Source organism: Plectropomus leopardus, chromosome 2 (assembly GCF_008729295.1).
Source record: "Plectropomus leopardus isolate mb chromosome 2, YSFRI_Pleo_2.0, whole genome shotgun sequence".
Classification (NCBI taxonomy): Eukaryota; Metazoa; Chordata; class Actinopteri; order Perciformes; family Serranidae; genus Plectropomus; species Plectropomus leopardus.
This window is the reverse complement of record NC_056464.1, coordinates 8,928,784-8,951,759: the sequence shown is the minus strand read 5'-3', so window position 1 is coordinate 8,951,759 and position 22,976 is coordinate 8,928,784. Positions and strand designations below refer to the sequence as shown.

The window sequence follows — 22,976 nt, the reverse complement described above, 5'->3', positions numbered from 1 at the left end:
TGTTTGTATAATCTATTAATCTAATATCAGGAAATAAACTATGTAAATTCAATACAAGTCAAAAGAAAATTTTCATCTACTTTTAGTTTCTTGACAACTTAAGATTTTATATTTAATTGCACTGAAAACGCCCTCAAAGTGAAGCCGTCTAACTCAGCCTGCTGCAGTGTGAGTGTGAGCTTTCATGTCGGTGCGGTGAAAATGATCCCTGCAAGAACTAATTATGTGATTGTTTCATTTGCTGATGTCGGAGCACTTCACGTTCTTGTGTGTTAACAATTAGCTAATCATAACAACTCACTTTGATGCTAAACCAGGGTGGAAACGGGGTCATGACCTTTAACAGCCGCACGGCTTCGCTGCAACGCCGCATCTCTTTCACCCACACTTCGGGTCTGATTGAGAAATTTCATAAAACATCAACATGGGGGGGGGGGCAGATTCCCATAAAGATCACTGTGCCTTTTTTTTGGGGGGGGGGGGGGGGGGGGGGGGGGGGGGGGGGTTGGGGGGGGGGAATCACTTGCGTCCAGATGTGTTATTAGGGGCCGGCATTAAGACATAATGTATGAAGGCTTCACATGATTTTCCTATTTATGTAATCAGTCTTTAATTACACAAAGTGAGAGTTAATTGACTTATTTATGTTGGACACACACATTTTCTTATAATCTTTTGATGCCCCAGCCTTCAAAAACTAGTTTTCCTTTCTTTTCTGTAACTGCATTGATAAAATCTCGAACAGAATGTGTATTAAAAGCTGACTGAATGGTCAAACTTTTAAGTCTAAATATGCAGCGCATACTAAAACACAACTGCTCTGCAACATGTGAATCCTGCATTTTGCGGTCTGCTTGAACATGATTGCATTAGGATTTAAAAAACATGCATGAGATGCTGTATTCTTATACATTTTTGGACTCCATCTAGTGGCGTAGACTTGCTGCTGCTTAAGAGTTTGACACGAGCATTGGCTGTCTGACCACAGATTTAAGCGCAAAATCAAACGTTGCGAGGCAGTAAAAAGTAAACATGAGGAAATACGTTTTCCTGACTGAGCAGAATCCTGTAATGAATTTCTGTGTATGTTGTCTTTAAAAACATTGCAACACCTGCTCAGGAGGGTGAGGGGGCTTTTCTCGAGTAAAGAGAGTCTGACTAGATGAGAGCACTTTTGCGTTAATACATTTTTAATGGTGTTGACTTTGGCTTGGTTTTAATTAATGACTCGGCTAAAGCAGCTGCTCAAGCTCGGGAGGCAACATCCTAAACTGAGTCCAGAACCTTGAAAGATTCGGCTGATTTAAAAAAAAAAAAAAAAGAAGAAATTAAAAAAAGAAATCTGCAATCAGTGTGATGTTGATTTGATGCAACTTCAAAGCATGACAATGTGAAGCAGGAGAAACACGCTTTAGTCGTGAGCACAGAAGCCGTCACATTGCGGGTGGGAGAGGAACACATTACAAAGGAGGTTTTCCACAGTTAACTGTATTGCAAAAGTAAACAAGGGCGGACAATCATATCATTCAACAACAATATGCTTGTTCCTCAGAGTTCGCCATTTCTCGATGTCTTAAAAAAGTGAGCCATGATCTCAAACAGAATCGTCTAAATACAGAAAAATATAGATTCAGGTCAAAAAGGATTGTAAATACTTACTAGTACTGCAAATAACAGTAAGGGAAGACAGCTACAACAGGTATCATTCACTGTCCTGGCACAGTGGATGCATTTAATAGGTCGGACATACAAAAATAAACCACGACAAAGCAATACACATATTGTACAAATAAAAAACCTGAAAATATGTCCCACTGACAGTTTGATCGGAGCGCATCTCGTTTCTGAAAGTGGACGCATGGTTTACATCTGTGACGATAACACTGCCGCTATAGAGTATAGCTCATTGAACGGTTCAAAATGTCCGGACCAAAAATAAAATGGTGTGATGGAGGCGTGGACGCAGCTGCTTATAACTATAATATTAACACAATAATAATAATATTAAATAATAATAATTATAATAATTATAATTATAACATGTCACGTTGGAAATGTTTCCCATGATAACATTGACATTGAGTGAAGACAGGATGGAGAGTAAAAAAAAAAAAAGCTAAAGTAGATTCTAAAATGTTCGTGATGCCCCCCAAACACACACACACACACATATTTAAAAAAAAAAAAAAAAAAAAAAAAAAAAGGAAAACAATAACCATCTGCTAAGGGTAATTTTCACAAGTCGATGAAATATTCAAAAACAAAAAACTCTTAAGAATTGTACAAGTATAAAAAAGCTACAAACATTAATAAATTACATCACTGACACATAAACACTTCACAAGGTGCTAGTAAAATAATTCCGAAACCCTTCAGGATACTAGAACTCGAACAAGAGGCTGGTCATAGAAACTTTGTTTTTTTGTTTTTTTTTTCCATTTTATATCATTTTTTTCCTCAAAGCTTCGTCTCTTGTTCAAACAGAATCACAATACAATTAGCTTTGTGTATGTAAGGCCATATGACAATAAAATGTATTATTTCTTCAGTTGGTTTCCAGGCAACACCTTTAAATCTAACAGGGGTAAAAAAAAAAAGAAAAAAAATCTCTGCTATAAAAAAAAAAATCAGGACTATACTGTATATCCATATATATATATTTTTATTCATTTATTCATAATTAGCAAAACTGGTAAAAATGTAGAATTAAGCCTTAAGGGGAAAGGATACAAAAAGTAGTAATTTAAAAGGCTATGTACAAGCTACATTCTATATACTGAAATGTGTGAAGCTGTAAAAACGCAGAGATGACTCGGTGCTGCCTGCGAAAGCAAAAGAAGAGAGAAAGTATCCCCATGTAACTGCAGACCTGACATGGATGAGGCTTATCATTAGCTACAGGTCCCACGTAGTGTCACAAATCCTATACTGGTACTATTTAGTCCTATGTCAGCCCAACTCCTGCTGTTTCACACAGCCTTGTTCATATTCCACTTTGTGCTTTACAGTTGTTCCTTTAAGTCCCGCTTCCTATCTACCACTCGACACGAATAAATAAATATCACAGCTGATAGTGCTCTGCAAATGTAAGTGTTAACATAAAGAGATAAATGCTCGAGTTGACCCCAATCGAAACCACAATACACGGAGAATCTGGGAAGGAAGAAAGGAGCTGATTTTTTTCCACCCGTCGATCATCAAAGTGTGGCTGAATGATAAGCTGCATCCATATATTAGGAATTAACGTGTAAAATCCCCGAACCCTGACCCAAGCGCACATGCAACTGAATACATGCAAGGGATACTTTCAAAAATCTTGGAATGACTGCAATGTACTTCTACTTCATGTTTTAGCAACCCCTGATAAACTGACAGCTGTAGTAAAATGAGACATGTTCTCTTAAAAAATATTTATAGTAGGTTCTGTACACTTTAATATCTGAAAGTTATAAAGTATAAGTAGAGGCAAAAACCTATTTGAGTGATGTTCTTCTTAGAAATTGAAAAATGCATGATTTTCTTTCTTTTCTTTTTTTTTTCTTTTTTCTTTCCATTGTTGGCTTTAATCAGTGAACAGGGGGTGAGTTTGGGATGGGACCCAGCTCATGAATTACCAGTCCAACAGCAGTCTGCTGCATGCTACAGGAGGAGCTTTCCATTTCGATGGATCTTTAAAATCTTTCCAAGTCTCTGTTTGGCTGTTGCCATGCCTTTCTTTAGCCGCTTAGCTGTGAAAAGAACAAGAAAAGACAAGAGGAAAGACAGGTGAGTGTGAGTATTCCTGCTGCTGTAGTAATTTACAACAGATTTTTTTTCAAACATCAAATCTTAACTCCCTAATGAAACAAAATACTACAACCTGCCCGGTCTACATGCATGCTTTCTGGCTCAGAGCTTAATTCTTCCCTGCCTTCATACTGCAGCGTGAGTTTGCTTCATGACCCATTAATGCCACCAACTGTCCATCAGTGGAATAACGTGAAACTGGCAGGAACGTGCATGAGTCTCCTGCATGCTTCCATCGGACCCACTTATGAAAACACTGATCTAAAGCGCCTCAAGTGGTCAAAACCTCTGCAGTCATTATTGTTGTAGTTCCTCTGTGCTGCCAGTAGAGGTCTATTATCATGAAAATGCATTTATAAAAAGCTTTAAGGACGGTAACACGAAACATGCATGATGCTATGTTAATGTTGATGCCGTATTGTTCATAAAGAATGTCACAAAAATATTAGCAAAATAATTCTGTGTTAATTATTTTACAATTTTTTTCTATTAATGTCAAGTCATTGTCCAGCTTGCTCGTGTTCTCAACGTGCGTCAGGGAGCTATGTAACATCCGGCTGTAAATTGTGGACAGAAAAAGTTAAGGTATTCTAACACTGGAAGGAATTGACGTTTACGTTTTCTGTTGTCAACAATCTCCACCAGACTCAGCTAATTTTACCATCCCGCTCCCGTCGACTGATAAGATATTGGGTTTGCCGTCTATCGTTTCCATGACGATGTGAACACAGCAGGATTCTTGGCTGCGATTGTCTGCACACGGCTCTCAACATGGACGTGGCTGAGCGGGTGGCTAGCAGCTGACGGTGCTAACAGCGCTAACAGTGCTAAGAATAGCATTGACAAAGCTAACGACGTTAGCCTGGGGGACATTTGCCTCCGTCAATGAAAGGCAGCAGTCTTACCAGCCTAATTACCCACCTTTGGCGTCTGCTGACACCACGCGATCCCCCTTCGCCATGCTGCTGCTGTTGGTGCTCGTGGAGTTGGTGCTGTTGTTGGGAGAAGACATTGATGGTCGCCTCTGGCTGAGAAAAACCCCCGGCGCCATGGGCTGCGGCCCTCCCGGCGACTTGACTGTTCCAGTGTTGAACTCGTGGTCGGTCAGGCTGCCGTCCTGGGAGTCCAGATTGTGCTCCGGCGAGCTACTGTCCTGAGAGATTTTCGGGGGCTCCTCGATTACTATTGCCTTCTTTTTGGTGCTTTTCTTCTTCTTCTTAGTTTTCTGCTGCTCCTCCTATTGACACATATTTGTCAATGTTGCATATTTACAGTAATATTTAACATTATTACGTCAAAATATTAACAAGACAAACCTGATGAGAAAGCTTTGCTGCAGCCGCGGCCAGTCCCGTTTCTATGGAGGCCACTCGGGCTCCGTCTCTCGCCGGCCGCTCCTGTCGAGGAACTGAGGGTCCTACACGGGCTGTGATGACATCAGTGTGAAGGTTTAAAACATATTTACTTCCTAAAACTGTAATTCTTTCATTAGTAATGCAAGTATTTACCTGTCGGGCTGTACGGAGTGTCGTCACTGCTTTTCCGTTTTTTCGATCTGGATTTGAAAACAGGATTATCCTCTTCGGATTCCAATGAGGGGTACACTGAAATCAAAAGATGAAACCGATTACTAACATGTCAGGCATGTACGTTTTTTTCTGTGAGAGGATGTAGAAAACATTACCGGCCAATTATTATCCCATATGCAAAGCATAGAATGTGACTTAAGTGCACTTATTTCTGCTTTCCGTGCATCGAAAATGGTGGAAGTTTCCAGTGACAGCATGTGGGACAGCTGTTAGACAGCTGTTGACTGCTCCCTTCTCTCCGCCTGCTCACACCACAACTATTCCACCCAGACGTTTAATATCTGATAATTGGATGATCAACTTAAAAAATGCCTGTTTACAAAAGAAGAAAAGAGTGCCGGTGTGGGAGAAAATCCTCATACTGGCTTGAAGATATCAAGGCTGAGAATGTTCGTGCTATGAACAACTAATTAGACACTAATTAGAAGTTCAAAAAGCATGTAAAATAACAATTCGTAACTCGTGTTAATGGCTTATTAACAAGCTGGGAGGGTCTAACAGCTGTGTTTGGACCCAGTTCACAAAGAAAACGTTCCAAAGGGAAAAAAAAAAATCACAGAAAGGGCGGATTTGGAAAGGAGGCATGAAAAATAAACACAAGCCCTATCATCTACTGCTAATGAAAAGGCCAAATTTAGAATTAAAGACCCACATGTTGATCCATCAGGGGTCAATCTGTTTTTAACAGCACCTGTTAGCAGCAGCGAGAATCAGGCATGGCAGATAATTATTTTCTCATTCGTTTGCTCAAAAAATAACCCTGTGACACCGACCTAACCTCCGCGAGCTCCACTTGTCTGGTTCTGAAAAATTCTAATAAAACACGAACGAGAGGAGTGAGTCAGCTCTTGGCGCTCACCGTAATCGGAGTCCTTGAAACACGCGTCCATGTGGTCCTGGTCGTCATCGTAATCCAGACTCTCAATGCTGCTGCTTTTCCTGGGTTTCTTCGGGAGCCGTTTGGTGGGCCGCTTGCTGTTGTTGCTGCCGCCACCTCCGCCGCCGCCGCCGCCTCCTCCGCTGGCCTTCTTGCCGGCCTGCGTGCTGTGCGAGTTGCTCTTCGACTGGCTATTGTTTTTGGACTGGCTGTTGCTCCACGGCTGCTGCAAGCTGTCTGAAGACGACAGGTTGGCCATGGACAGCATGCCCTGAATGGCCTCCTGTGTGCTGGGAGATGCAGGTGGCTGACTGTAAGTACGTCAATAAAAAATACACAACAACACAGCCATTACACAGCAGTCGACACGCTGGCAGAGTGACTGAGAGAAATTATTTAGAGAAAAAATTTAAAAAAGAAAAAAGCCATGTAAGTCCATGTAAATGTCACCAGTTGTGCTATTAAACATCATTATCATTTGACACCGGAAAAATATTTAAAAATGTGCCGAATCTGGTCGAGCAAAGCAAAACTGTCAAAAACTCTCCACGGACCTGTGATTACTTTAAGAAGCAGCTAAGGAAATAAACATATTCGCACACCTATTAAGTTATTAGCTGCTGAGCTGCAACAATGAGCGAAGTGACTGTCAAACACGGCCGTAATTAAGCGCGGCCGCTTCATTCTCTGCGCTCACCGCGCTCCCTCCTCAAAGCGGCGAAACAATTTGAGAAATTAACATATTTCAGCCGATGTTTCGCTCTTTCTTTCATTGCTCATTTGTAGCTTTCAGTGTGGTGGAAACAGACCATCAAGAGCTGAGCAAAACAGCAACCAGCAGCAGGCGGAGGGAAGAGCCTGGAGCCACGCAGCACTTTGATAGATTAAGGCGGGATGGAACAAACATTGACTTAACACAAACCGCTGACAGAATCTGCGTAAATTGTTGCCTCTGTTGATTTTTCAGCTCTGAGCGAAATTATAAAATTCAGCTTTTTCATGCAATTATATGCTCGTTGAGCCGGCCATTTGTTTGTCAGTGGCTTGCCCCATTAAGGAGCGTAAATTCATTTAGCGAGAGGAAAAAAAGGGGCCCCGCGGGAGCCATTCAGAGAGTAACGCTGTGCATGTTACTGTAACCTGAGTGTGTTTAGACGTGGTGTTGAAGGAGCAGAGTGACGTCAGGTGGGGGTTCAGTCTACCTGTTGGTGCTGTAGTCAATCCCTCCCACTTGCTTGCTCGCCTGCAGCAGGTCGAGAATCCCTGCAGCGCTGCCGCCCTTTTTCTTGACCTTGGAGTTGCGACTTTTGACCTCAGGCTTGGCCTCTGTGTCGATGTGCAGGGTCTCTTCGTCTGAGGAGTCCACGCTCTGAGTGTGGGACAACGTAGAAATAGACATGTGGAGAAATATATGTTGCTGTCAGTGTTTTTGGTTTGAAGGTGATTTCTCTGGATTTGACTTTTGGGTCCCTTTTAGGTGATGAATTTATGACTTCTAATGTTTTCATTCAGTTTCATTGTTTTTTACGTGACTGTGGCTGGCTGTAGCAGTGGACTCAAGTAGTGTACTTTAGTACAATTCTGAGGTGCTAGTACTTAAGTGTTTCCGTAATATGGTAATACTTATACTTCTACTCAACTACATTTTGGTAGCTAGTATTCTCCTTTTTTACTCTGTTACATTTATTACAATATAGTTACTAGTTACTTTGCAGATTCAGATTATTAATACAAAATATAGATCATAAGTCACAAAGCAGTATATAAAGTAATTCAGATTAGCTCCTCTTTAACCAGCTGCAACATTAAAGTGATGAACAAATTAATGCATCACTAAGTAAAATCCAATAATAATAAATATATTATTTTGAAATGGGCCATTCTACTTAATGAGTACTTTTGGTACTTAGAGTATATTATGATGAATTGTAAATGCAGTACTTTGATTTGTAACTGAGTATTTCTATGCGGTCCTATTGTTACTTTTACTGAATGCTTGACCAGCTCTCTGTGGTTACTTTAACACAAATGTATATTAAAATATGCTCCGTGTACATTTTGACACGTGTAGACAAAACAGGTAATAATACAGCTGCCTTCAGGCATTGTTCATTTCATTTGATGTTCCCAAACGCATGAGCATTAAATAAAAACCACAAACTGAGAAATACACAATAATCAGGGGTTTCTGTGACCCCTGACAAGGTGGGTTTTTTTTTGCCAAATTAGGCTCCTTTTGATAACGTTGGATGGATAAAATAGCGTTGGGCTGGTGGATGGAATTTGGGCTGCTTTTATCAGAATTTAGCACAGTCTTGAAAATATTGTGAAAATAGTATCAAGGCACGATCTGGTTCAAGGCACGATCAAAGATGACCAAAAAGATGTGAATTTAGAATTGTGACCAGAGTTGCCTGCCATGGTTTTATCAGCGCTGTGGAAGACTTGCTGGATATTAAACAAGATGTGATGAGGGTGTTTAAAATGCACAGGACCAGCTGTACCGTAGCTTTAAAGTCTGTCCTGACACCATACCTCAGAGAGTAGTTAAAGAAGGATATTGGTAAGAATAATAAGAAAACAAAAAAATTATTCATTAATTTAATATGCCATTAAATGCACCAGAGATAATATTTAAAATAAATGTAGGACTTAAATAATTAATTAAATGTAACATAAATTGATATCTCTGATATTTCTGTTTTAATTTTCTTCTGTATTCATTTACCCTTCTATTAACTCCCCTATTTTCCTTTCCCATTAATTTAAAAAATATATATATATTAATTAAATTTTATATATTTATCTGTGTATTTATTCCTGTATTTTTTTCTCTTTACATTTGAAGGCTCTTTTCTTTATTTCCATTTTACACTTCTTCAAATAGAAACATCAATTTATGTCACATTTTATTAAATAAATAATGCCTATATGCCTACTACTATTTTTTGTGCATTCAAAGGCAAACTGATTTATTTATTGTCATTTATTTATTTTTGATTTTTTTGGTTGGTTTTGGTCCCACATTAATCTACAGTTGTTTTAAATGGGTTGGATTTTGGTATTTTTTGAATGGCAGCATTTAACCATGTTATTGCAGTTTCAAGACGACGCCAGAGGTGCATTTTGCAGTATTTGGTTGTCTGACTTGATGCAGATTTAAAACTCTGTGTGCTTATGATGTGTTCTATTGTGTATGTAATGGTTTTATGGTTTTTACACAGGCTTCTGGCTAGGTTATGACTTGGGCATGTTTTTATTAAATTGCTCGGATTTAAGTTGTGATTGGCTGGGAACTTTCAATCTGATTGGGCAACACTGGCCCCAGCGGATCTGGATCCCCCCGAGGTAGTTACTGAAGTTAATTCTAAGACTACATTATGATATGGTTTCCACTGACTTCTCATTAGTAAACACAATAGCATCTGGCAGAAGTCTGTTTCTTTCTCTTCCGCCGTTCATGCCACAGTTATTTCCCTCATTAGTGTGTGGTGGTCCACAGCTTAGGCAGTTTCTTCCTCTGATTCCCCCAGAATGTTTTTTTTTAACATTTTTTTTCTTTTAAATCTGAGCTTTATAGGAACATGCAGCCTGTTCTTATGCATAAACCCCCCTAGAATGTGGTTGAAGAAGTTCCGATGTCACTGAACAGTCTCTCGATGAACAAAGAGTAGTGTAACTGTATTAAAACTGCTCCAACATTAGCTACTTAGCGTCATAACATTTGATAATTAATTAACTTATATTGACTTGTGAAGAAGGGATGGCATTAAATATGTTTTTTAACTTCAGCCCACTCCTTTTCTGACATGTGAACTCAAAACTGCCAAATGCAGCACTATTATTATTATTTTTGTTGTTTCGTTTGTTTTGGTTTTTTGGTATGAGTATATTATTTATTTATATTTTATTTTCTAATTTTGTGGCATTATACTTGTTCTTGTTTGTAAATGCTATTTTGCTTTCCTTGATTTGTTTTCTTCTGTTTGTTTGTGTACTCTTTTACATGTTTACATGTTCAAAATAAAGATTTCAATCAGTCAATCAATCAATCAATCAATCAATCAATCAAAAGACCATCAGTCAAAAATGAAGTCGTGTGGCACGTACCTTGGTCAACAGGGGTTGGAACTTTGGTTTCTTGGCTGGCTGAATGGGTTCTCTGATGTCCGACAAAACTGGGAAGCAAAATGAATTCACTGTTAACAGCTAAAACACAAGTTATTAAATATTATTGTCATCATTGATAGTAGGGCTGAGTATCAGTGCTAATACACAATACCTCATCTCCGAAACAAAATACTTTTTTTGGTGAGCATGTTCTTACTTGGCCTGCTATTTACACTGCATTGTTATTGCTATCATTTTATTAATTCAGGGTGTTATTGTGTTTGTGTCAAGTAAAGTCAGTTTTATTTATACAGCCCAATATCACAAATCACAAATTTGCCTTTAGGTGGGCTTTACAATCTGCACAGCATATGATACCCTCTTTCCTTTGATCCTTGTTTCGGATCAGAAAAAACATTTAACAGGGAAAACAAGGGCATGGCGTACCCTGGACAGACCAGTCAAACATGCAATAGATGTCATGTGTTCAGAGTAACCTGCATAATAAAATTACAGTATAGATAAAGACAAAAAATACACACAGTATGTATGTGAAAAACATACAGTATGAGGAAAAACAGATGGCTTCTCTGATGGTCAGATGATTTCTCTGTATACTCAAACACAGATCAAAAATGTGTCTGGAAATTAAACAGGAAGGCAATCCAGGCCCTCCAAGTGGAAAAACAAAAAAATAAGACAGGAAATAATAAGAGGCCTTTACAGTGGCTTAAAAGAGGCAACATGTTTGAGCCACTGCAGGGCTTCACCAGGGCCTTTTCGGACAGTTTTTAAAACCCAGATGCTATTTTTTGTGGGTGTAGCTCGCTAACTATGTTCCTCAGCCATCCTGTAAGAGATTACGGATCTTAAGCAGATCCATCAGAGCAGCCTCGAGTGGCATTTTAGAACAAAGTCAGAGACGTTGCGACCTGATCACTTAAAATTTGCTGCAACCGCTTTTAAGAGAGATGCCAAATCCTGGTTAATTCAGCAATAAGCTTGTACTCAAGTCTAGTTTTTAAAAGTAATGTTAATAATGTGAGTTTTATTGTATTCAGTTTACCCTCTTTTTACCTCACTGAGGACAAGTGCTGCTAACTAGCACCTGCTGTAAACACTATGATACTTGCACCGTTTTCAGTTTTTCTGTGTATACTACACTCGCACCTACTGAATAAGTCATGAATATATAAATATGTAGGAAGACGGCATCTCAACTTTTAACCCCACCTACAAATCTTTGATTGGTCAAACGTTTTTCCCACCAGGAAAATCAATAAGCTGGAATCTGGATCTGGAATGAGGCTAGTTTTAAGACTTTATTGTCCCAAAATATGCCAAAATGCTTAATGTATCAGTATTAAAAAAAAAAAAACAACATTACCCGAATAAAATATATACTTTATATTTATGTGTAGAAACTCAAGTTCCTAACTAAATTCCCTGACATTAAACATGAAATATCGGATGAAAGAATAATAAATACTGTGACCAGTCATTAAATGCTGATTTTCAACACGATTCTGAGCTCAATGCTACATACACATTGAAGTCAATCCTGAAAAAGAGTTGCGGTTGGATGGTTTAAATAAACTGAAACTCGACACAAAGTACTCACAGGACAGATCCCTCTTGACGGTGTTCTTTTTCCGCCTGATGGGGAATTCGTCAATCTTCAGCTCCCCCTCATCTGAGACGTACTCATACTCGTCTCTCACTGGCTTGGTTTTGTCCTCTTTTAGGTTTTGTAATGATCCAAAAACACTTGAGTTGGTCTGAGGTTTCAGCATCTTGGAGCTGAAAGGAAACCACAGGACAATACAGGAGTGATGCGGGGCTCAGCCGGCCACTCACGGCGAGGAGTCCTTGAATTTGCTCTAATGGATACGGCGCTGATAGCCACATAGCTCCATAATCACCGTAATACACCACATGAGACGGTTAACATGCTCCCCTCTCCAACGACCTTTCATGAAAACGTTTACATGGCAATCGCAGCCATTCCATACATACCCGAGCATTTTCTTGTGAGACATAGTAAAGCTGAATCGGTCTTTATTGCCAGACAGCGGCGTTCTGTCAAATCTGCACTCTTCCTCCATTTTCAGCAGAGAATCTGGTTTGCTGTTCTGTAAAGTTAGAAAGGAAACACATTAACACAGAAGCAAATGAAATCACCACCTTATTTTTTTTTTTACAAGGAATATTCCTTAAAATGCTGAAAATTAAATTAATGTACTTTTGCAATTCATTTTCTGTAAGATAATTTTAAATACATATTTCAGATTTGACATTTCCCTTTGTTTTTTTAATTATTATTTATTTATTTATTGCTTAAAGCTGTTTTTCCCCATGTTTTGAGAAATCAAACCAACTTGTTCAGTGTTTAAAGGTTTATATACTTGTGAAAGGCGTCTTGACGTTGCACAAGAAAACTGAGGACGATCGAAAAGAGAAATAGCTCCAAATAATTTCTGATGTTGCTCTGTGTCGGTCAAATGTATGAATTGGGATGTTAGTTAAGAATTTTACGAGGTGATAATATATCAGTGTGAATACAGGCTTGCCAAAATTACACTGTTATAACTTAGTACAGTCTATTTAATTGTAAAAAGATATTCAGATTTTTTTCATCTAAGATAAACAGAATGTTTTTTCATGTTTTTTTTTAATTACTTATTTAATTTCCACTGAAGCTGACTAACATACGGTTCCTTTTTCTGTTAGTGTTTTTTTTTACAGGTATACTTTTCTGTAAAATGCCCTGCTCAGTACATAGTCAATTAGTCAAAACTAATTGCCAATTTTAAATAGCCCATTTCAAAAGTCTTCAAAGGCAAACATTTTTAAAAAATCAAACAAACAAAAAAGAAACAACTTACACATTATTATTGCCAATAGCCTCAAACATCCAAAATCTTTCAGGGTCTAACACGAATAACAGTTTTACAATATGGCTTAAAAATTAACCTATAATTAATGCAATTTTTTAAAAATATATCCCAACCTACTTTCTTTCCAGAGATGTGCATCTAGTTGTGCAGATGTCACTACCTCCTCCATAACAAATGAATTTTTTCTCTAAATTAACAATAAAAGTGTGTCTTTTGTCATAAAGCGCCTCAATGTATTGTCTTCTGCCAGCCATATACATTTCTAATAACCTGCTTGTATCAAATCATATTAAACAATAAACATGATCAAATTCATCACACTTTGAGATGTTTTGTATGTAAAGCTATGGAGGCCTTCCTCCTACAAGAAACTGCAATCCAGTGTAGATGCCATGTATCAAGAAAACACACTAAGGTCATTATGTTTGGATTTTAATGCCTATTATCTGTCTCAAAACTAAAAAACTCCAACAGTAATTGCCTAAGTGACTCGTTTTAAGACACACAATACAATAACTACTCTGTGAAATAGCAGTTATAGAAGGGCGTATCTTGATTAAAATAAAAACATTTCTGTTAAAAGACTCAAATCATCATGATGTTAATCTCCACAGATGATATTCATTTATGACATTTTCTGGCCCAATCTAAACAAACCAAATTTACTAAGAGGAATGCAAAACGGCTGCCATAAAAATCACCACTGAGAAGACTGTGTAATTAACTGAAATACAAGAACATACATTTTCAAATATTCACTCCACAACCATTTTGACTCCTTAAATTAAAGGCATGTGACAACGGGGTGTAACCCGAAGCCGACATTTCATATTGTCTCATGGACTCTTTTAATTTTTAATTGTATCGGCCTAATTGCCCGGCACACGACACCGAGGAACTGTGAACTGATACATAAATCAACAATGATCACGAGTATAGATGTGGTCTCTGGTGACCTTGCTAAAAATCAAACAGGGTCTCTGCTCCATCTGTAAATGTTTGGCGTGATGTGAAGGAGCAGTGGGATGGAGATCCTTGGAGGGACTACGAGCATTCCTCAGCAGTTTGGCATTGAATTTTCCATGAAACCAAAGCCATTCAGCATCTTCTGCTCAACAAAATTACACTTTTGCTCCACAGAAAGCCTCCCCCTGTTGTTCAACAACAATAATACAACAAACTTTTTCCTGTGAAAATGAGGGCATATGTAAATACTTAGATGGAAGGCAATGGAGTAATTCCATTAGGTAAACTCTGGGAGGCTGTATGTTTCTGGAGCAGCTCTGATGAGCTGCAGGCCTCAAATGTGCGACTCGGGCCACATCATTATTTTTGCTGATTGCTTTGAAGTGAAGTGTGCAAATCACTTTTGGATGATCTTGCGTTTTTTGTTTTTTTTTGTTCAGCTGCTCAGCTTGTAACCTTCACGAGTGTTTGAGTCTTCTTTGCTAAAGGTTTATTTGAGCTTTTAAAGGATTGTGATATTATTTACTTTGGCCTGTAACAAGCAGCCATTAGTTTAAGTCAGCTGAAACGGCCTTACCTTATACTTCCATTTTGCTTCAGTCTTGTTTTTATTCTGCTCTCGGATTTCAAACTTCTCCACGTTGTTCTGCTTTGATATCTCCTTCTCTGACATACTCAGGACATTCTTAACAGCCTAAAGAAAGACACGGTTTTTAACAGAAAAATACATCCAAGAGGAACTAAAGGCTGCTTTCAAACAGGCATCTGCTAGAAGGGATGCAAAATGGCTCAAATAAAGTGAAAACTAAAGATACAAAAAATTCCACAAAATTAAAACACTTCAGATTACGCCAACATCACCATTCGCTCACCTTCGTCTTTTTTGGCTGGTCCATTTTACTCAAGATGTCCTTCGCATGGGACTCCAGAGCTGCGAGGCTGGAGGGTTTAGGAGGCGGCGATGACTCTTTCGCTTTCTTCGCTTTCTTCTTTCCTCCTTCCTTGACCTTGGGCACCTTCGGAGGTTTCGGGGCCTTTGGCATCTTTGGGGGTTTGGGAGGCTTGGGAGGTTTGGGGGGTTTGGAAGCTTTCTTTCTGGCTTTCTCTCTGCTGGGCGAAGGGACGTGGGCCGGGGAAACGGGTTCTTCAGGCTCGGAGTGGGTGGATGGGGGTTCCTCCACCGGTATCTTAATGCTGGGCTCATTCTTAATGGCTTTTGTTGCATTCTAGAGAGAAAAGCAGGAAAGTGAGAAAGTGTGAAGTGAGCTATGATTTTGTAATTGACAATTTAACCCCATAATAATAATAATAATAATAATAATAGTATCTTTACTTATAAATGTAGTACAAAACAAGTTGCAAAATGCTTTACATGCTATTAAAAAGACAATAAACAAATAGTTAATAAAATATTACTAATAAATAATACTACAACTATGAGAGAAACACCGGAAAGTCAATAAAAAGCCTAAAAGAATGAGTTCATACGAGTGTCTTAAAAGAGTCTTAAATTTCTCCAGTAAGTCATTCCACAACCGGTGAATCAGCTGAAGTTTATTGAGGTTTTGTTGTATTAGTCATGAGGAGAGTGCTTTTAAATAATGTAACTGGGGTGAAATAAATGTAAAAAAAAATATCTCTAAATAAAAATCTCTGATTTTTCTGAGTTTAATTGTAGAAACATTAATGCAATGCATTTGTTGATTTATGCAATGCACATATGGAGGTAATTTAATTGATTGGTATTACTAGTGTCAAATGAAAGATATAGTTGTGTATCAGCAGCACAGAAATGGTAGCTGATGATGTGAGCAAGTGGTAGCATGTAAATGGTAAATAGCAGGGACCCAAGAACGGATCCCTGTGGAATCCCTCAAAATTCCACAAACAATATAATTTAAACAAAACATGTAAATTACCTGGAGCATTTAGAGAACAGTTGTTTATGTCATGTTTGTTCCAAAAATAAACCAGAATATACCTCTGACAGTCTGATCTCTTTGGCAAGATCCTTAATGAGCTGTGATGGTTTCATGTTCTCTGGGAGCTCATCTTCATGTTCCAAGAGGGCCTGTTACAAGGAAAACAACCATAACTGTCATCACTCTTCATAGCAGCTTGGAGGGACGACTGACAGACACATATCCTAACGTGTGCACACCTGTTTTTTAGTCCAAGCTCTGAAGGCTCCATTGATGATTTTGGCACCATGTATCAGGTACGGGGCTGGTTGCTTATTTGCTTTATGTAAACCTACAGAAAAAGAAATGCAAATGTTATCATTGAATGAATCCTGACTTTTAAACTTTGAGAAGTCAAGGCCATTAATGACGGTGCACATGCTCAGTGCAGCAGAGTTTTAAGCCTCCTTACAAACACAGGGACGGATGAGCTGACAAAGAGACACCGTGTGAGGTTATTGGATTCTGTCAGCTGGGCGACTGTGTGTTTGGACAAACTGTCCTGTTACCAAAATGAACCAGAGCTGAGCAGTCAAACAGTCTAGTGACATGTTTGAGTCCTCAAGGTACACAAATAACATCTCCCCGCTAACTCACTCAGCTCCATTACTAAAATGTTTAATGTGACTACAGTGAGTACAGTATGTGATTCTGATTGTCTTGATAATTCTTTTGCACTTTTTTTTTTTTTTTTCACAAATTTTGGGGTCATTTCTTCTTAAGTTTCTCATTGCCTTTTTCCCTTGTTCCAGTCCAATAAAGCTGTTTTAAAGAACCATACAATATATATACTATGTAGTACTTCTATACCATACAATATAGTGTATGAACTATATAGGTGACTATGTAGTTTTGTATGTTTTATATATAAATCTTATGCAGCAGGGACATGAAAAATAAAGAACACGAAAATGCTTTACTATACTATTCAAAAAACACAATCAAAATGCCCCTTTGTCCATTTTTGTCATAATGTTCTGCACAAGAGTCTTCTACTAGATTTGTATATCATATGAAAATGTTTGAAACCACTGGCTGCCTAAAACTCTAGGAGCCACAGATATGTTTTGACTTCTCGACTGCTTTCTGTTTTCATTTGTCATCAGCTACAACAGCAAACTGCGCTTGCCATGCATACTTGCATGATAAGCTCCAGAATGCCCTATTTGACGTCATTAGAAGAAAACACCTTTCCTGAGCACTGATTTAAAAACTCACATAAAAAAGGGGTAAAAAGAAATCATTATTTTTAGTTTAGAAGCTACAGCATGCAAACTATAACCTGTCTTATCTGACCAATATTGGGATCTTGAGACCGATGTCAATATTTGTCCAATAAATCTAATAACATATTGGCCAATATTAACTTTTTAAACACAACATGAACGTACTGGATCAAGATCTACAGAAGCCAAGATTGACAGTGCTTGCAACAGTTTTTTTTAATGCTGTTATCTTCACATCACAAGTTAATTATTTCCTTGTCTTGGGATAAAAAAAGCTTGTTTTCTCGTGATAAGAGAATAATTTATGTTGGTTCTCAAGAAAACAAAAGGCTCATTTCTCAAGAAAACAAGATCAATTATCATGAGTGAACGACTTTTGATTCTCAAGGATGCGGGATAATTAGGGAGAACTCAAAAATAAGTGTCTGGTTCATTTGGCCACGCATGATTTCAGTCTTTGAGAACACAGTCATGACTGTCGGGGAGTATTCATAACTGCATGGATGTCAAGGCATAAATGTGCAGTTTTGTTTCCTGCAGTTACATCATTAGAGCAGACAGTGTTGTTTTATGGTTGCCAAATATGCAAGGTCGACCTACACCCATCTCTTTGCTTCGGCCAGCAGCTGCTCACATTAAGCCTGGGAAGCTGCAACTGGGCCAGTCTTCCACTTAAATAACGAGGATTGATCTAAATATTATCTTGAACAGAAAGACACAATGCAGTTTCAGTCTGTATTAGACTCTGATTGTAGTCTGATAGTCTGACAGTCTGATATGTTGATCAGTAATGGGTACTCCTTGAGCTGACATTTTCCGCTTAAATCCATTCCTACAGTTGTTGAGATGCATGCTGGCACAGCACTCTGATCTCTGATAAACAATCTAAGTAGCCTAATAAGAGGAAATGATCTCTTGTTTTCTTGTGATAACGAGTGGATTATCTTCGAGTACCTCCAGATAACAAAGCTTGTTTTCTCGAGATAACAAAAAAATTAACCTATGATCTTGAGATACTGACATTAAGAAAATAAAATAAAATAAACATTTGCAAGCGTGGCTGTTCTTGGCTTTTATGTATGTCCCTAAGAAAAATGCACAGATATTTATGGATTAAACTATTTACTTTGTGGTATTTTGTAGGTGAAAAATGAACTGTCAGTGCTCTCTGTTGGGCAAACTATGTAATGGCTTCAGTGTTTCTGTATGACCTCAAAATTTGTCAATTATTTGTTAACTGACACACTGCAAATACCAATATATCTCCAATAAAAGAATATCAGCCAGGCTAATGCAGGGATACTCAGCTCGCTTTGCTTGGGGGCCACTTTTGCCAAATGACAGAAGGCCAGTGGCCAGTCACAGCAGCCCCAGTTATGTCTCTAGGATTTTAGGACATTTCTTGGATTTTAGGACATTTCTAGCATTTAAGGATGTTTCTAGGATTTAAGGACATTTTCAGGATTTAAGGATGTTTCTCAGAATTTAGGACATTTCTAGGATTGAAGGATGTTTCTAGGATTTAAGGACATTTTCAGAATTTAAGGATGTTTCTAGGATTTAAGGACACTTGTAGGATTTAAGGACATTTCTGGGATTTTAGAACATTTCTAGGATTTTAGGATATTTCTAGGATTTTAGGACCTTTCCAGGATTTAAGGATATTTCTAGGATTTTAGGACGTTTCCAGGATTTAAGGATATTTCTAGGATTTTAGGACACTTCTAGGATTTTAGGACCTTTCTAGGATTTAAGGATATTTCTAGGATTTTAGGACGTTTCTATTATTTTAGGACATTATGGGTTTAGCTAGGACCTCTGTTGTGGGGTGCAAGCAATCCTACATTTTTTTATAAAGAAGCTCTATTTTGATGCTATTTTATGCAACGTGGCACCTTCTGTGTACTAAAAGTACAAAAACAATTCCCAGTATGAATCACTTAATATTATTGTGAATTAGAAAATGGTTAGGGGCCACTCTGCACTCTATTGGGGTGCCGAATTAGGCCTACAGGCTGTAAATGGAGTATGACTGCTCTCATGCAAACTCCCTGATATGGTCCTTTGAACAAACCAACACAAAGTCAGTTATACTGTCAGTGGCACCCCCCACGCAGTACCTCTACATGACTTGGACTATTTTAGTTGGAACTTTTGGCAGAGACTCACCAGTCTAGCTTTAACTGTGACAACTACAACCCTGATTTATGTGATATCATACAATGTCAGCTCTAATGTGGATTTCCTCTGTAATTTCAGTTTAATGGCGGCAAAAGCCCGGTCTGAACATCTAAGTAGCTCTATCAACTGTAAACAGGAAATTATTAATAACATCAAGGCAAAATAGCAGCGCTGAACTGAGTCATTTTCCTGCACCTTGAAGTTAAAAAGTATAATGGTATATTAATGGCGAGGACTTGTGGGTTAGAAGCAGTGTGCACCACACAATAGTAATCTGGCCTTAACACGCACACACATACACAGAAAATAGTGGAAACATAAACAATTGGCCCAGGCCAGCTGAGGGGAGTTTAAACACAGGCTTGTAATGGAGCAAGTGATTCTAGCTGGGCCAAACCTTTTGAAGCTAATCATCTGTGAACTCGGCGATTCACCGATTTAATGACTGAAATAATATTAGAGCATCCAGCTCGTCATCTGTGCAGCAGACACACAGCCATACTCTGACAGTGTTTGTGCTTTCTCTGCCTTCGTGAATTCTTCTGGAGAAATGGTGAGTTAAATGAGGATGTATGTTTACATTAAAATACCACATATTAGAGCAAAATACAAATTTCCAATCTATAAATACATCAAACCGATTTAAGAGTTTACCTTTGAATCGCTCGAGGAGATGTCGTCCCACATACCAGCACGCCGTCTCAAAGTTGGGGAAGGGGGTGAGAGTTTTGACCTTTAGCCGCTTCTCAATTTCATACGCTCTGAGGAGAATAAACCAAGATGTTTCAGCTAAACATAGTCATGCATTACCAACAGGTTTATTGCTACAAACTATGCAGTTCACAGGGTATTTCCAAATGCGGAGAATTCATAAACAGATTGGTGGAATTGGAAGCTCAAAACAAGTCCTAAATGAGGACTCAGTGGAAACTACTGTGTAAGATCAGTCAAGGCCAAATATGCAAGTCACACTAAATCCCCCAAATTAGGACCTGACTGTCTGTAGGAGGCACGCTGGATCACAGCAATTACGTTAAAAACACCAACGATGACATAGCAGCATGCAGGGGGGGTGTGTGTGTGTGTATGTGTGTGTGTGTATGTATGTGTATAATAAGACAGGTGTCCAAACCTCATCTGCATCTCCACGCTCAAGTTGTGGACGAAGTGTCCGGAGAACGCCAGGCAGTCGACCGGAGTCAGTATTGCATTTATCCAACCTGAAGAGACAATCACATTTTAACCACCAAAATAAAAACCATAAAACCACCAAAATAAAAACCATCCATATATACACATATATCTATGTATATACATATTATTATTCCTTCTTTCACTTTACTTTTTAGTTGAAATCCCTCTTCCCTTACCCAGTACATCATTCTATACTGGATTTTACCATAAACTTTTTTTTTAATTTATACTTTTTTTAATCACTGTGATGCAAGACTTCTGAAATTTTTAAAATTTTATTTTTGAATTAATTATGTAATTTTTTAAGTATCCTGAACCACATGGGATCAAGGCCTCACAATCAACAAGACCCAATAGGATTGTGTAATTATGCAATATGACACTATGATGCATCATATTATATATATTACATATTGTGTGAGCTCTCCCTTTAATATCCCTGGTTGCATTGGGCCATTGTGGACAATGTTGCAAATAAATGATAAATAGCATTTCTTTATGGCAGTTATGCTCTTTTGCATGATGATCACTAGGGCTGTGTCTTGGCAAGAATCAGGCAATACAAGATACATATCGAGATACACAGATTACATTTCAATATACTGCAATACTGTAAGCAAGGTGATATATTGATTATTGTTATTTAAATCTAATTTCATGAAACATGTCTTAGTATGAAATACACACCACCATATAAATAAAAAGCTTATTTTCTTTAAGTAATGACAACATTGGGATCTGCATTTATAACTGCTTTTAACCCTCTAGTGACATGTTACGGTGGAGTGGAAGAGTCCAACGCCTGAGGCTAGATTACATCACTGCGATCTTGCAGTCAGGGGATTAAATACAACACAAAAAGAAGCTCTGCTACAATTTTTTGCAGATAAACTATTAATTAATCTGTTCAGTGTTTTTGAGAATTGATACAGTGTGAGAAAACACTCGAGTGTATCAATATTTTCTTACAATCTCAATTTTTTTACATTAATGTAATATAGTACTTGATTTATCAGGTTTTTCATTTGCTGGATTGAGAAAAAAAATACATTACTCTTTTGTTATTTCATCCATAAAGACACATCTCAATTGATTTTGAACTGATTTACAGTTTATCAATATTAAATAGTGGGAAAAAGAAAATTACAACATCTACAAACTGGACAAAAAAAGAACATTTTAAAATTATTTGTTAAATTGTTGAAGTATTTCAATCTCTTGATGCCTGCTTTCTCTTAAATTCAGGAGATTTAAAGATTGAAAAATACAAATTTCTTTTCTGTCAATATATTTTTCAGTTCATTGATTAGTCTTTTTGGATCTAATGAGATCTGAGTATTGCCTGCCCAGCAGTCTAAAACCAAAAGATATCCAATTAACAGCGGTAGAAAAAAACTGAAAAGACACACAAAGTATGTTGAAAAGAAGTGGTTTTGATTTTTTGATTTTTTTTAACATTGAACCTTTAAAAGTGCTCTGACGATGGAGCAGCATCGTCTGTTTTATCAAGTGTTCTCCTAAATCACGTTCAGCTACATTCCTCATGACACGCGTGCGGCTCTGACCTGATGGGATGAACAGAGTCTGCCCTTGCTTCAGAATACACTTGTAACACTTGTCCACCTGGTCTGCAAAGAACATTTCGCTGTGATTGGACGATGATCTCCAGCGCTCGTACAGAGACAGGTTGGCAGAGGTGGGCTTGATGAGGAAGAAGATCTTCTCTCCCTGAAAACACAAACACAATCAGATTGTCTAACGTCATCATAATCATCGTATGATGACGTTTAATTCATTCCACATTTTCCCTTGAAAGCATTCTGCAGAATTAATTCAGAATTGAAAAAAAAGAGAGAGCCATATAAACTAATATTTCTCATCACATCAGAGGTAGACGACTGTCTGATTGCTATTTCTGTTTACAATTCTGACTGTTCACCCTGGTCTGATCATACGTGTGACGGACCTTTAGGACGTGGTACCAGACAGAGGCGCCAGCGCACTCGATGTGGAAGTCTGTGTAGCTGTCTTTGACACAGATGAGACAGTATTTGGTGACTTTTGGCTTCCCCAGCAGCGCGTCATCGGGCCAGTAGTTTTCTACCCAAGACAACCGCCGCACAATCTGTGGACTCTCCACTATACTGTTCATCCTGTCCCAGGAAAACAGAAAAAGAAATGAGCACCAG

General features: G+C 38.2%; 1 protein-coding gene across 2 annotated transcripts in view; it reads right to left on the bottom strand.

Moving 5' to 3' along the window:
- Nucleotides 1-1,858: 1,858 nt before the first annotated feature.
- Nucleotides 1,859-22,976, bottom strand: part of phf2 (PHD finger protein 2) — a 39,088-nt gene continuing 17,970 nt past the window's right edge. The window contains exons 6-22 of one of the 2 annotated variants that reach the window (XM_042499668.1): nucleotides 22,754-22,940; nucleotides 22,353-22,515; nucleotides 20,726-20,813; nucleotides 20,248-20,354; nucleotides 16,387-16,478; nucleotides 16,207-16,296; nucleotides 15,098-15,451; nucleotides 14,803-14,919; nucleotides 12,379-12,494; nucleotides 11,984-12,162; nucleotides 10,363-10,430; nucleotides 7,455-7,621; nucleotides 6,235-6,563; nucleotides 5,295-5,390; nucleotides 5,103-5,212; nucleotides 4,708-5,023; nucleotides 1,859-3,728 (exon numbers count right to left, since the gene is read on the bottom strand). In XM_042499668.1, the coding sequence (XP_042355602.1) occupies nucleotides 3,640-3,728; nucleotides 4,708-5,023; nucleotides 5,103-5,212; nucleotides 5,295-5,390; nucleotides 6,235-6,563; nucleotides 7,455-7,621; nucleotides 10,363-10,430; nucleotides 11,984-12,162; nucleotides 12,379-12,494; nucleotides 14,803-14,919; nucleotides 15,098-15,451; nucleotides 16,207-16,296; nucleotides 16,387-16,478; nucleotides 20,248-20,354; nucleotides 20,726-20,813; nucleotides 22,353-22,515; nucleotides 22,754-22,940 (2,668 nt within the window). In that variant the 3' untranslated portion in view covers nucleotides 1,859-3,639. The remainder of the gene's footprint in view (nucleotides 3,729-4,707; nucleotides 5,024-5,102; nucleotides 5,213-5,294; nucleotides 5,391-6,234; nucleotides 6,564-7,454; nucleotides 7,622-10,362; nucleotides 10,431-11,983; nucleotides 12,163-12,378; nucleotides 12,495-14,802; nucleotides 14,920-15,097; nucleotides 15,452-16,206; nucleotides 16,297-16,386; nucleotides 16,479-20,247; nucleotides 20,355-20,725; nucleotides 20,814-22,352; nucleotides 22,516-22,753; nucleotides 22,941-22,976) is intronic. The other variant, XM_042499677.1, reaches the window with a different exon arrangement.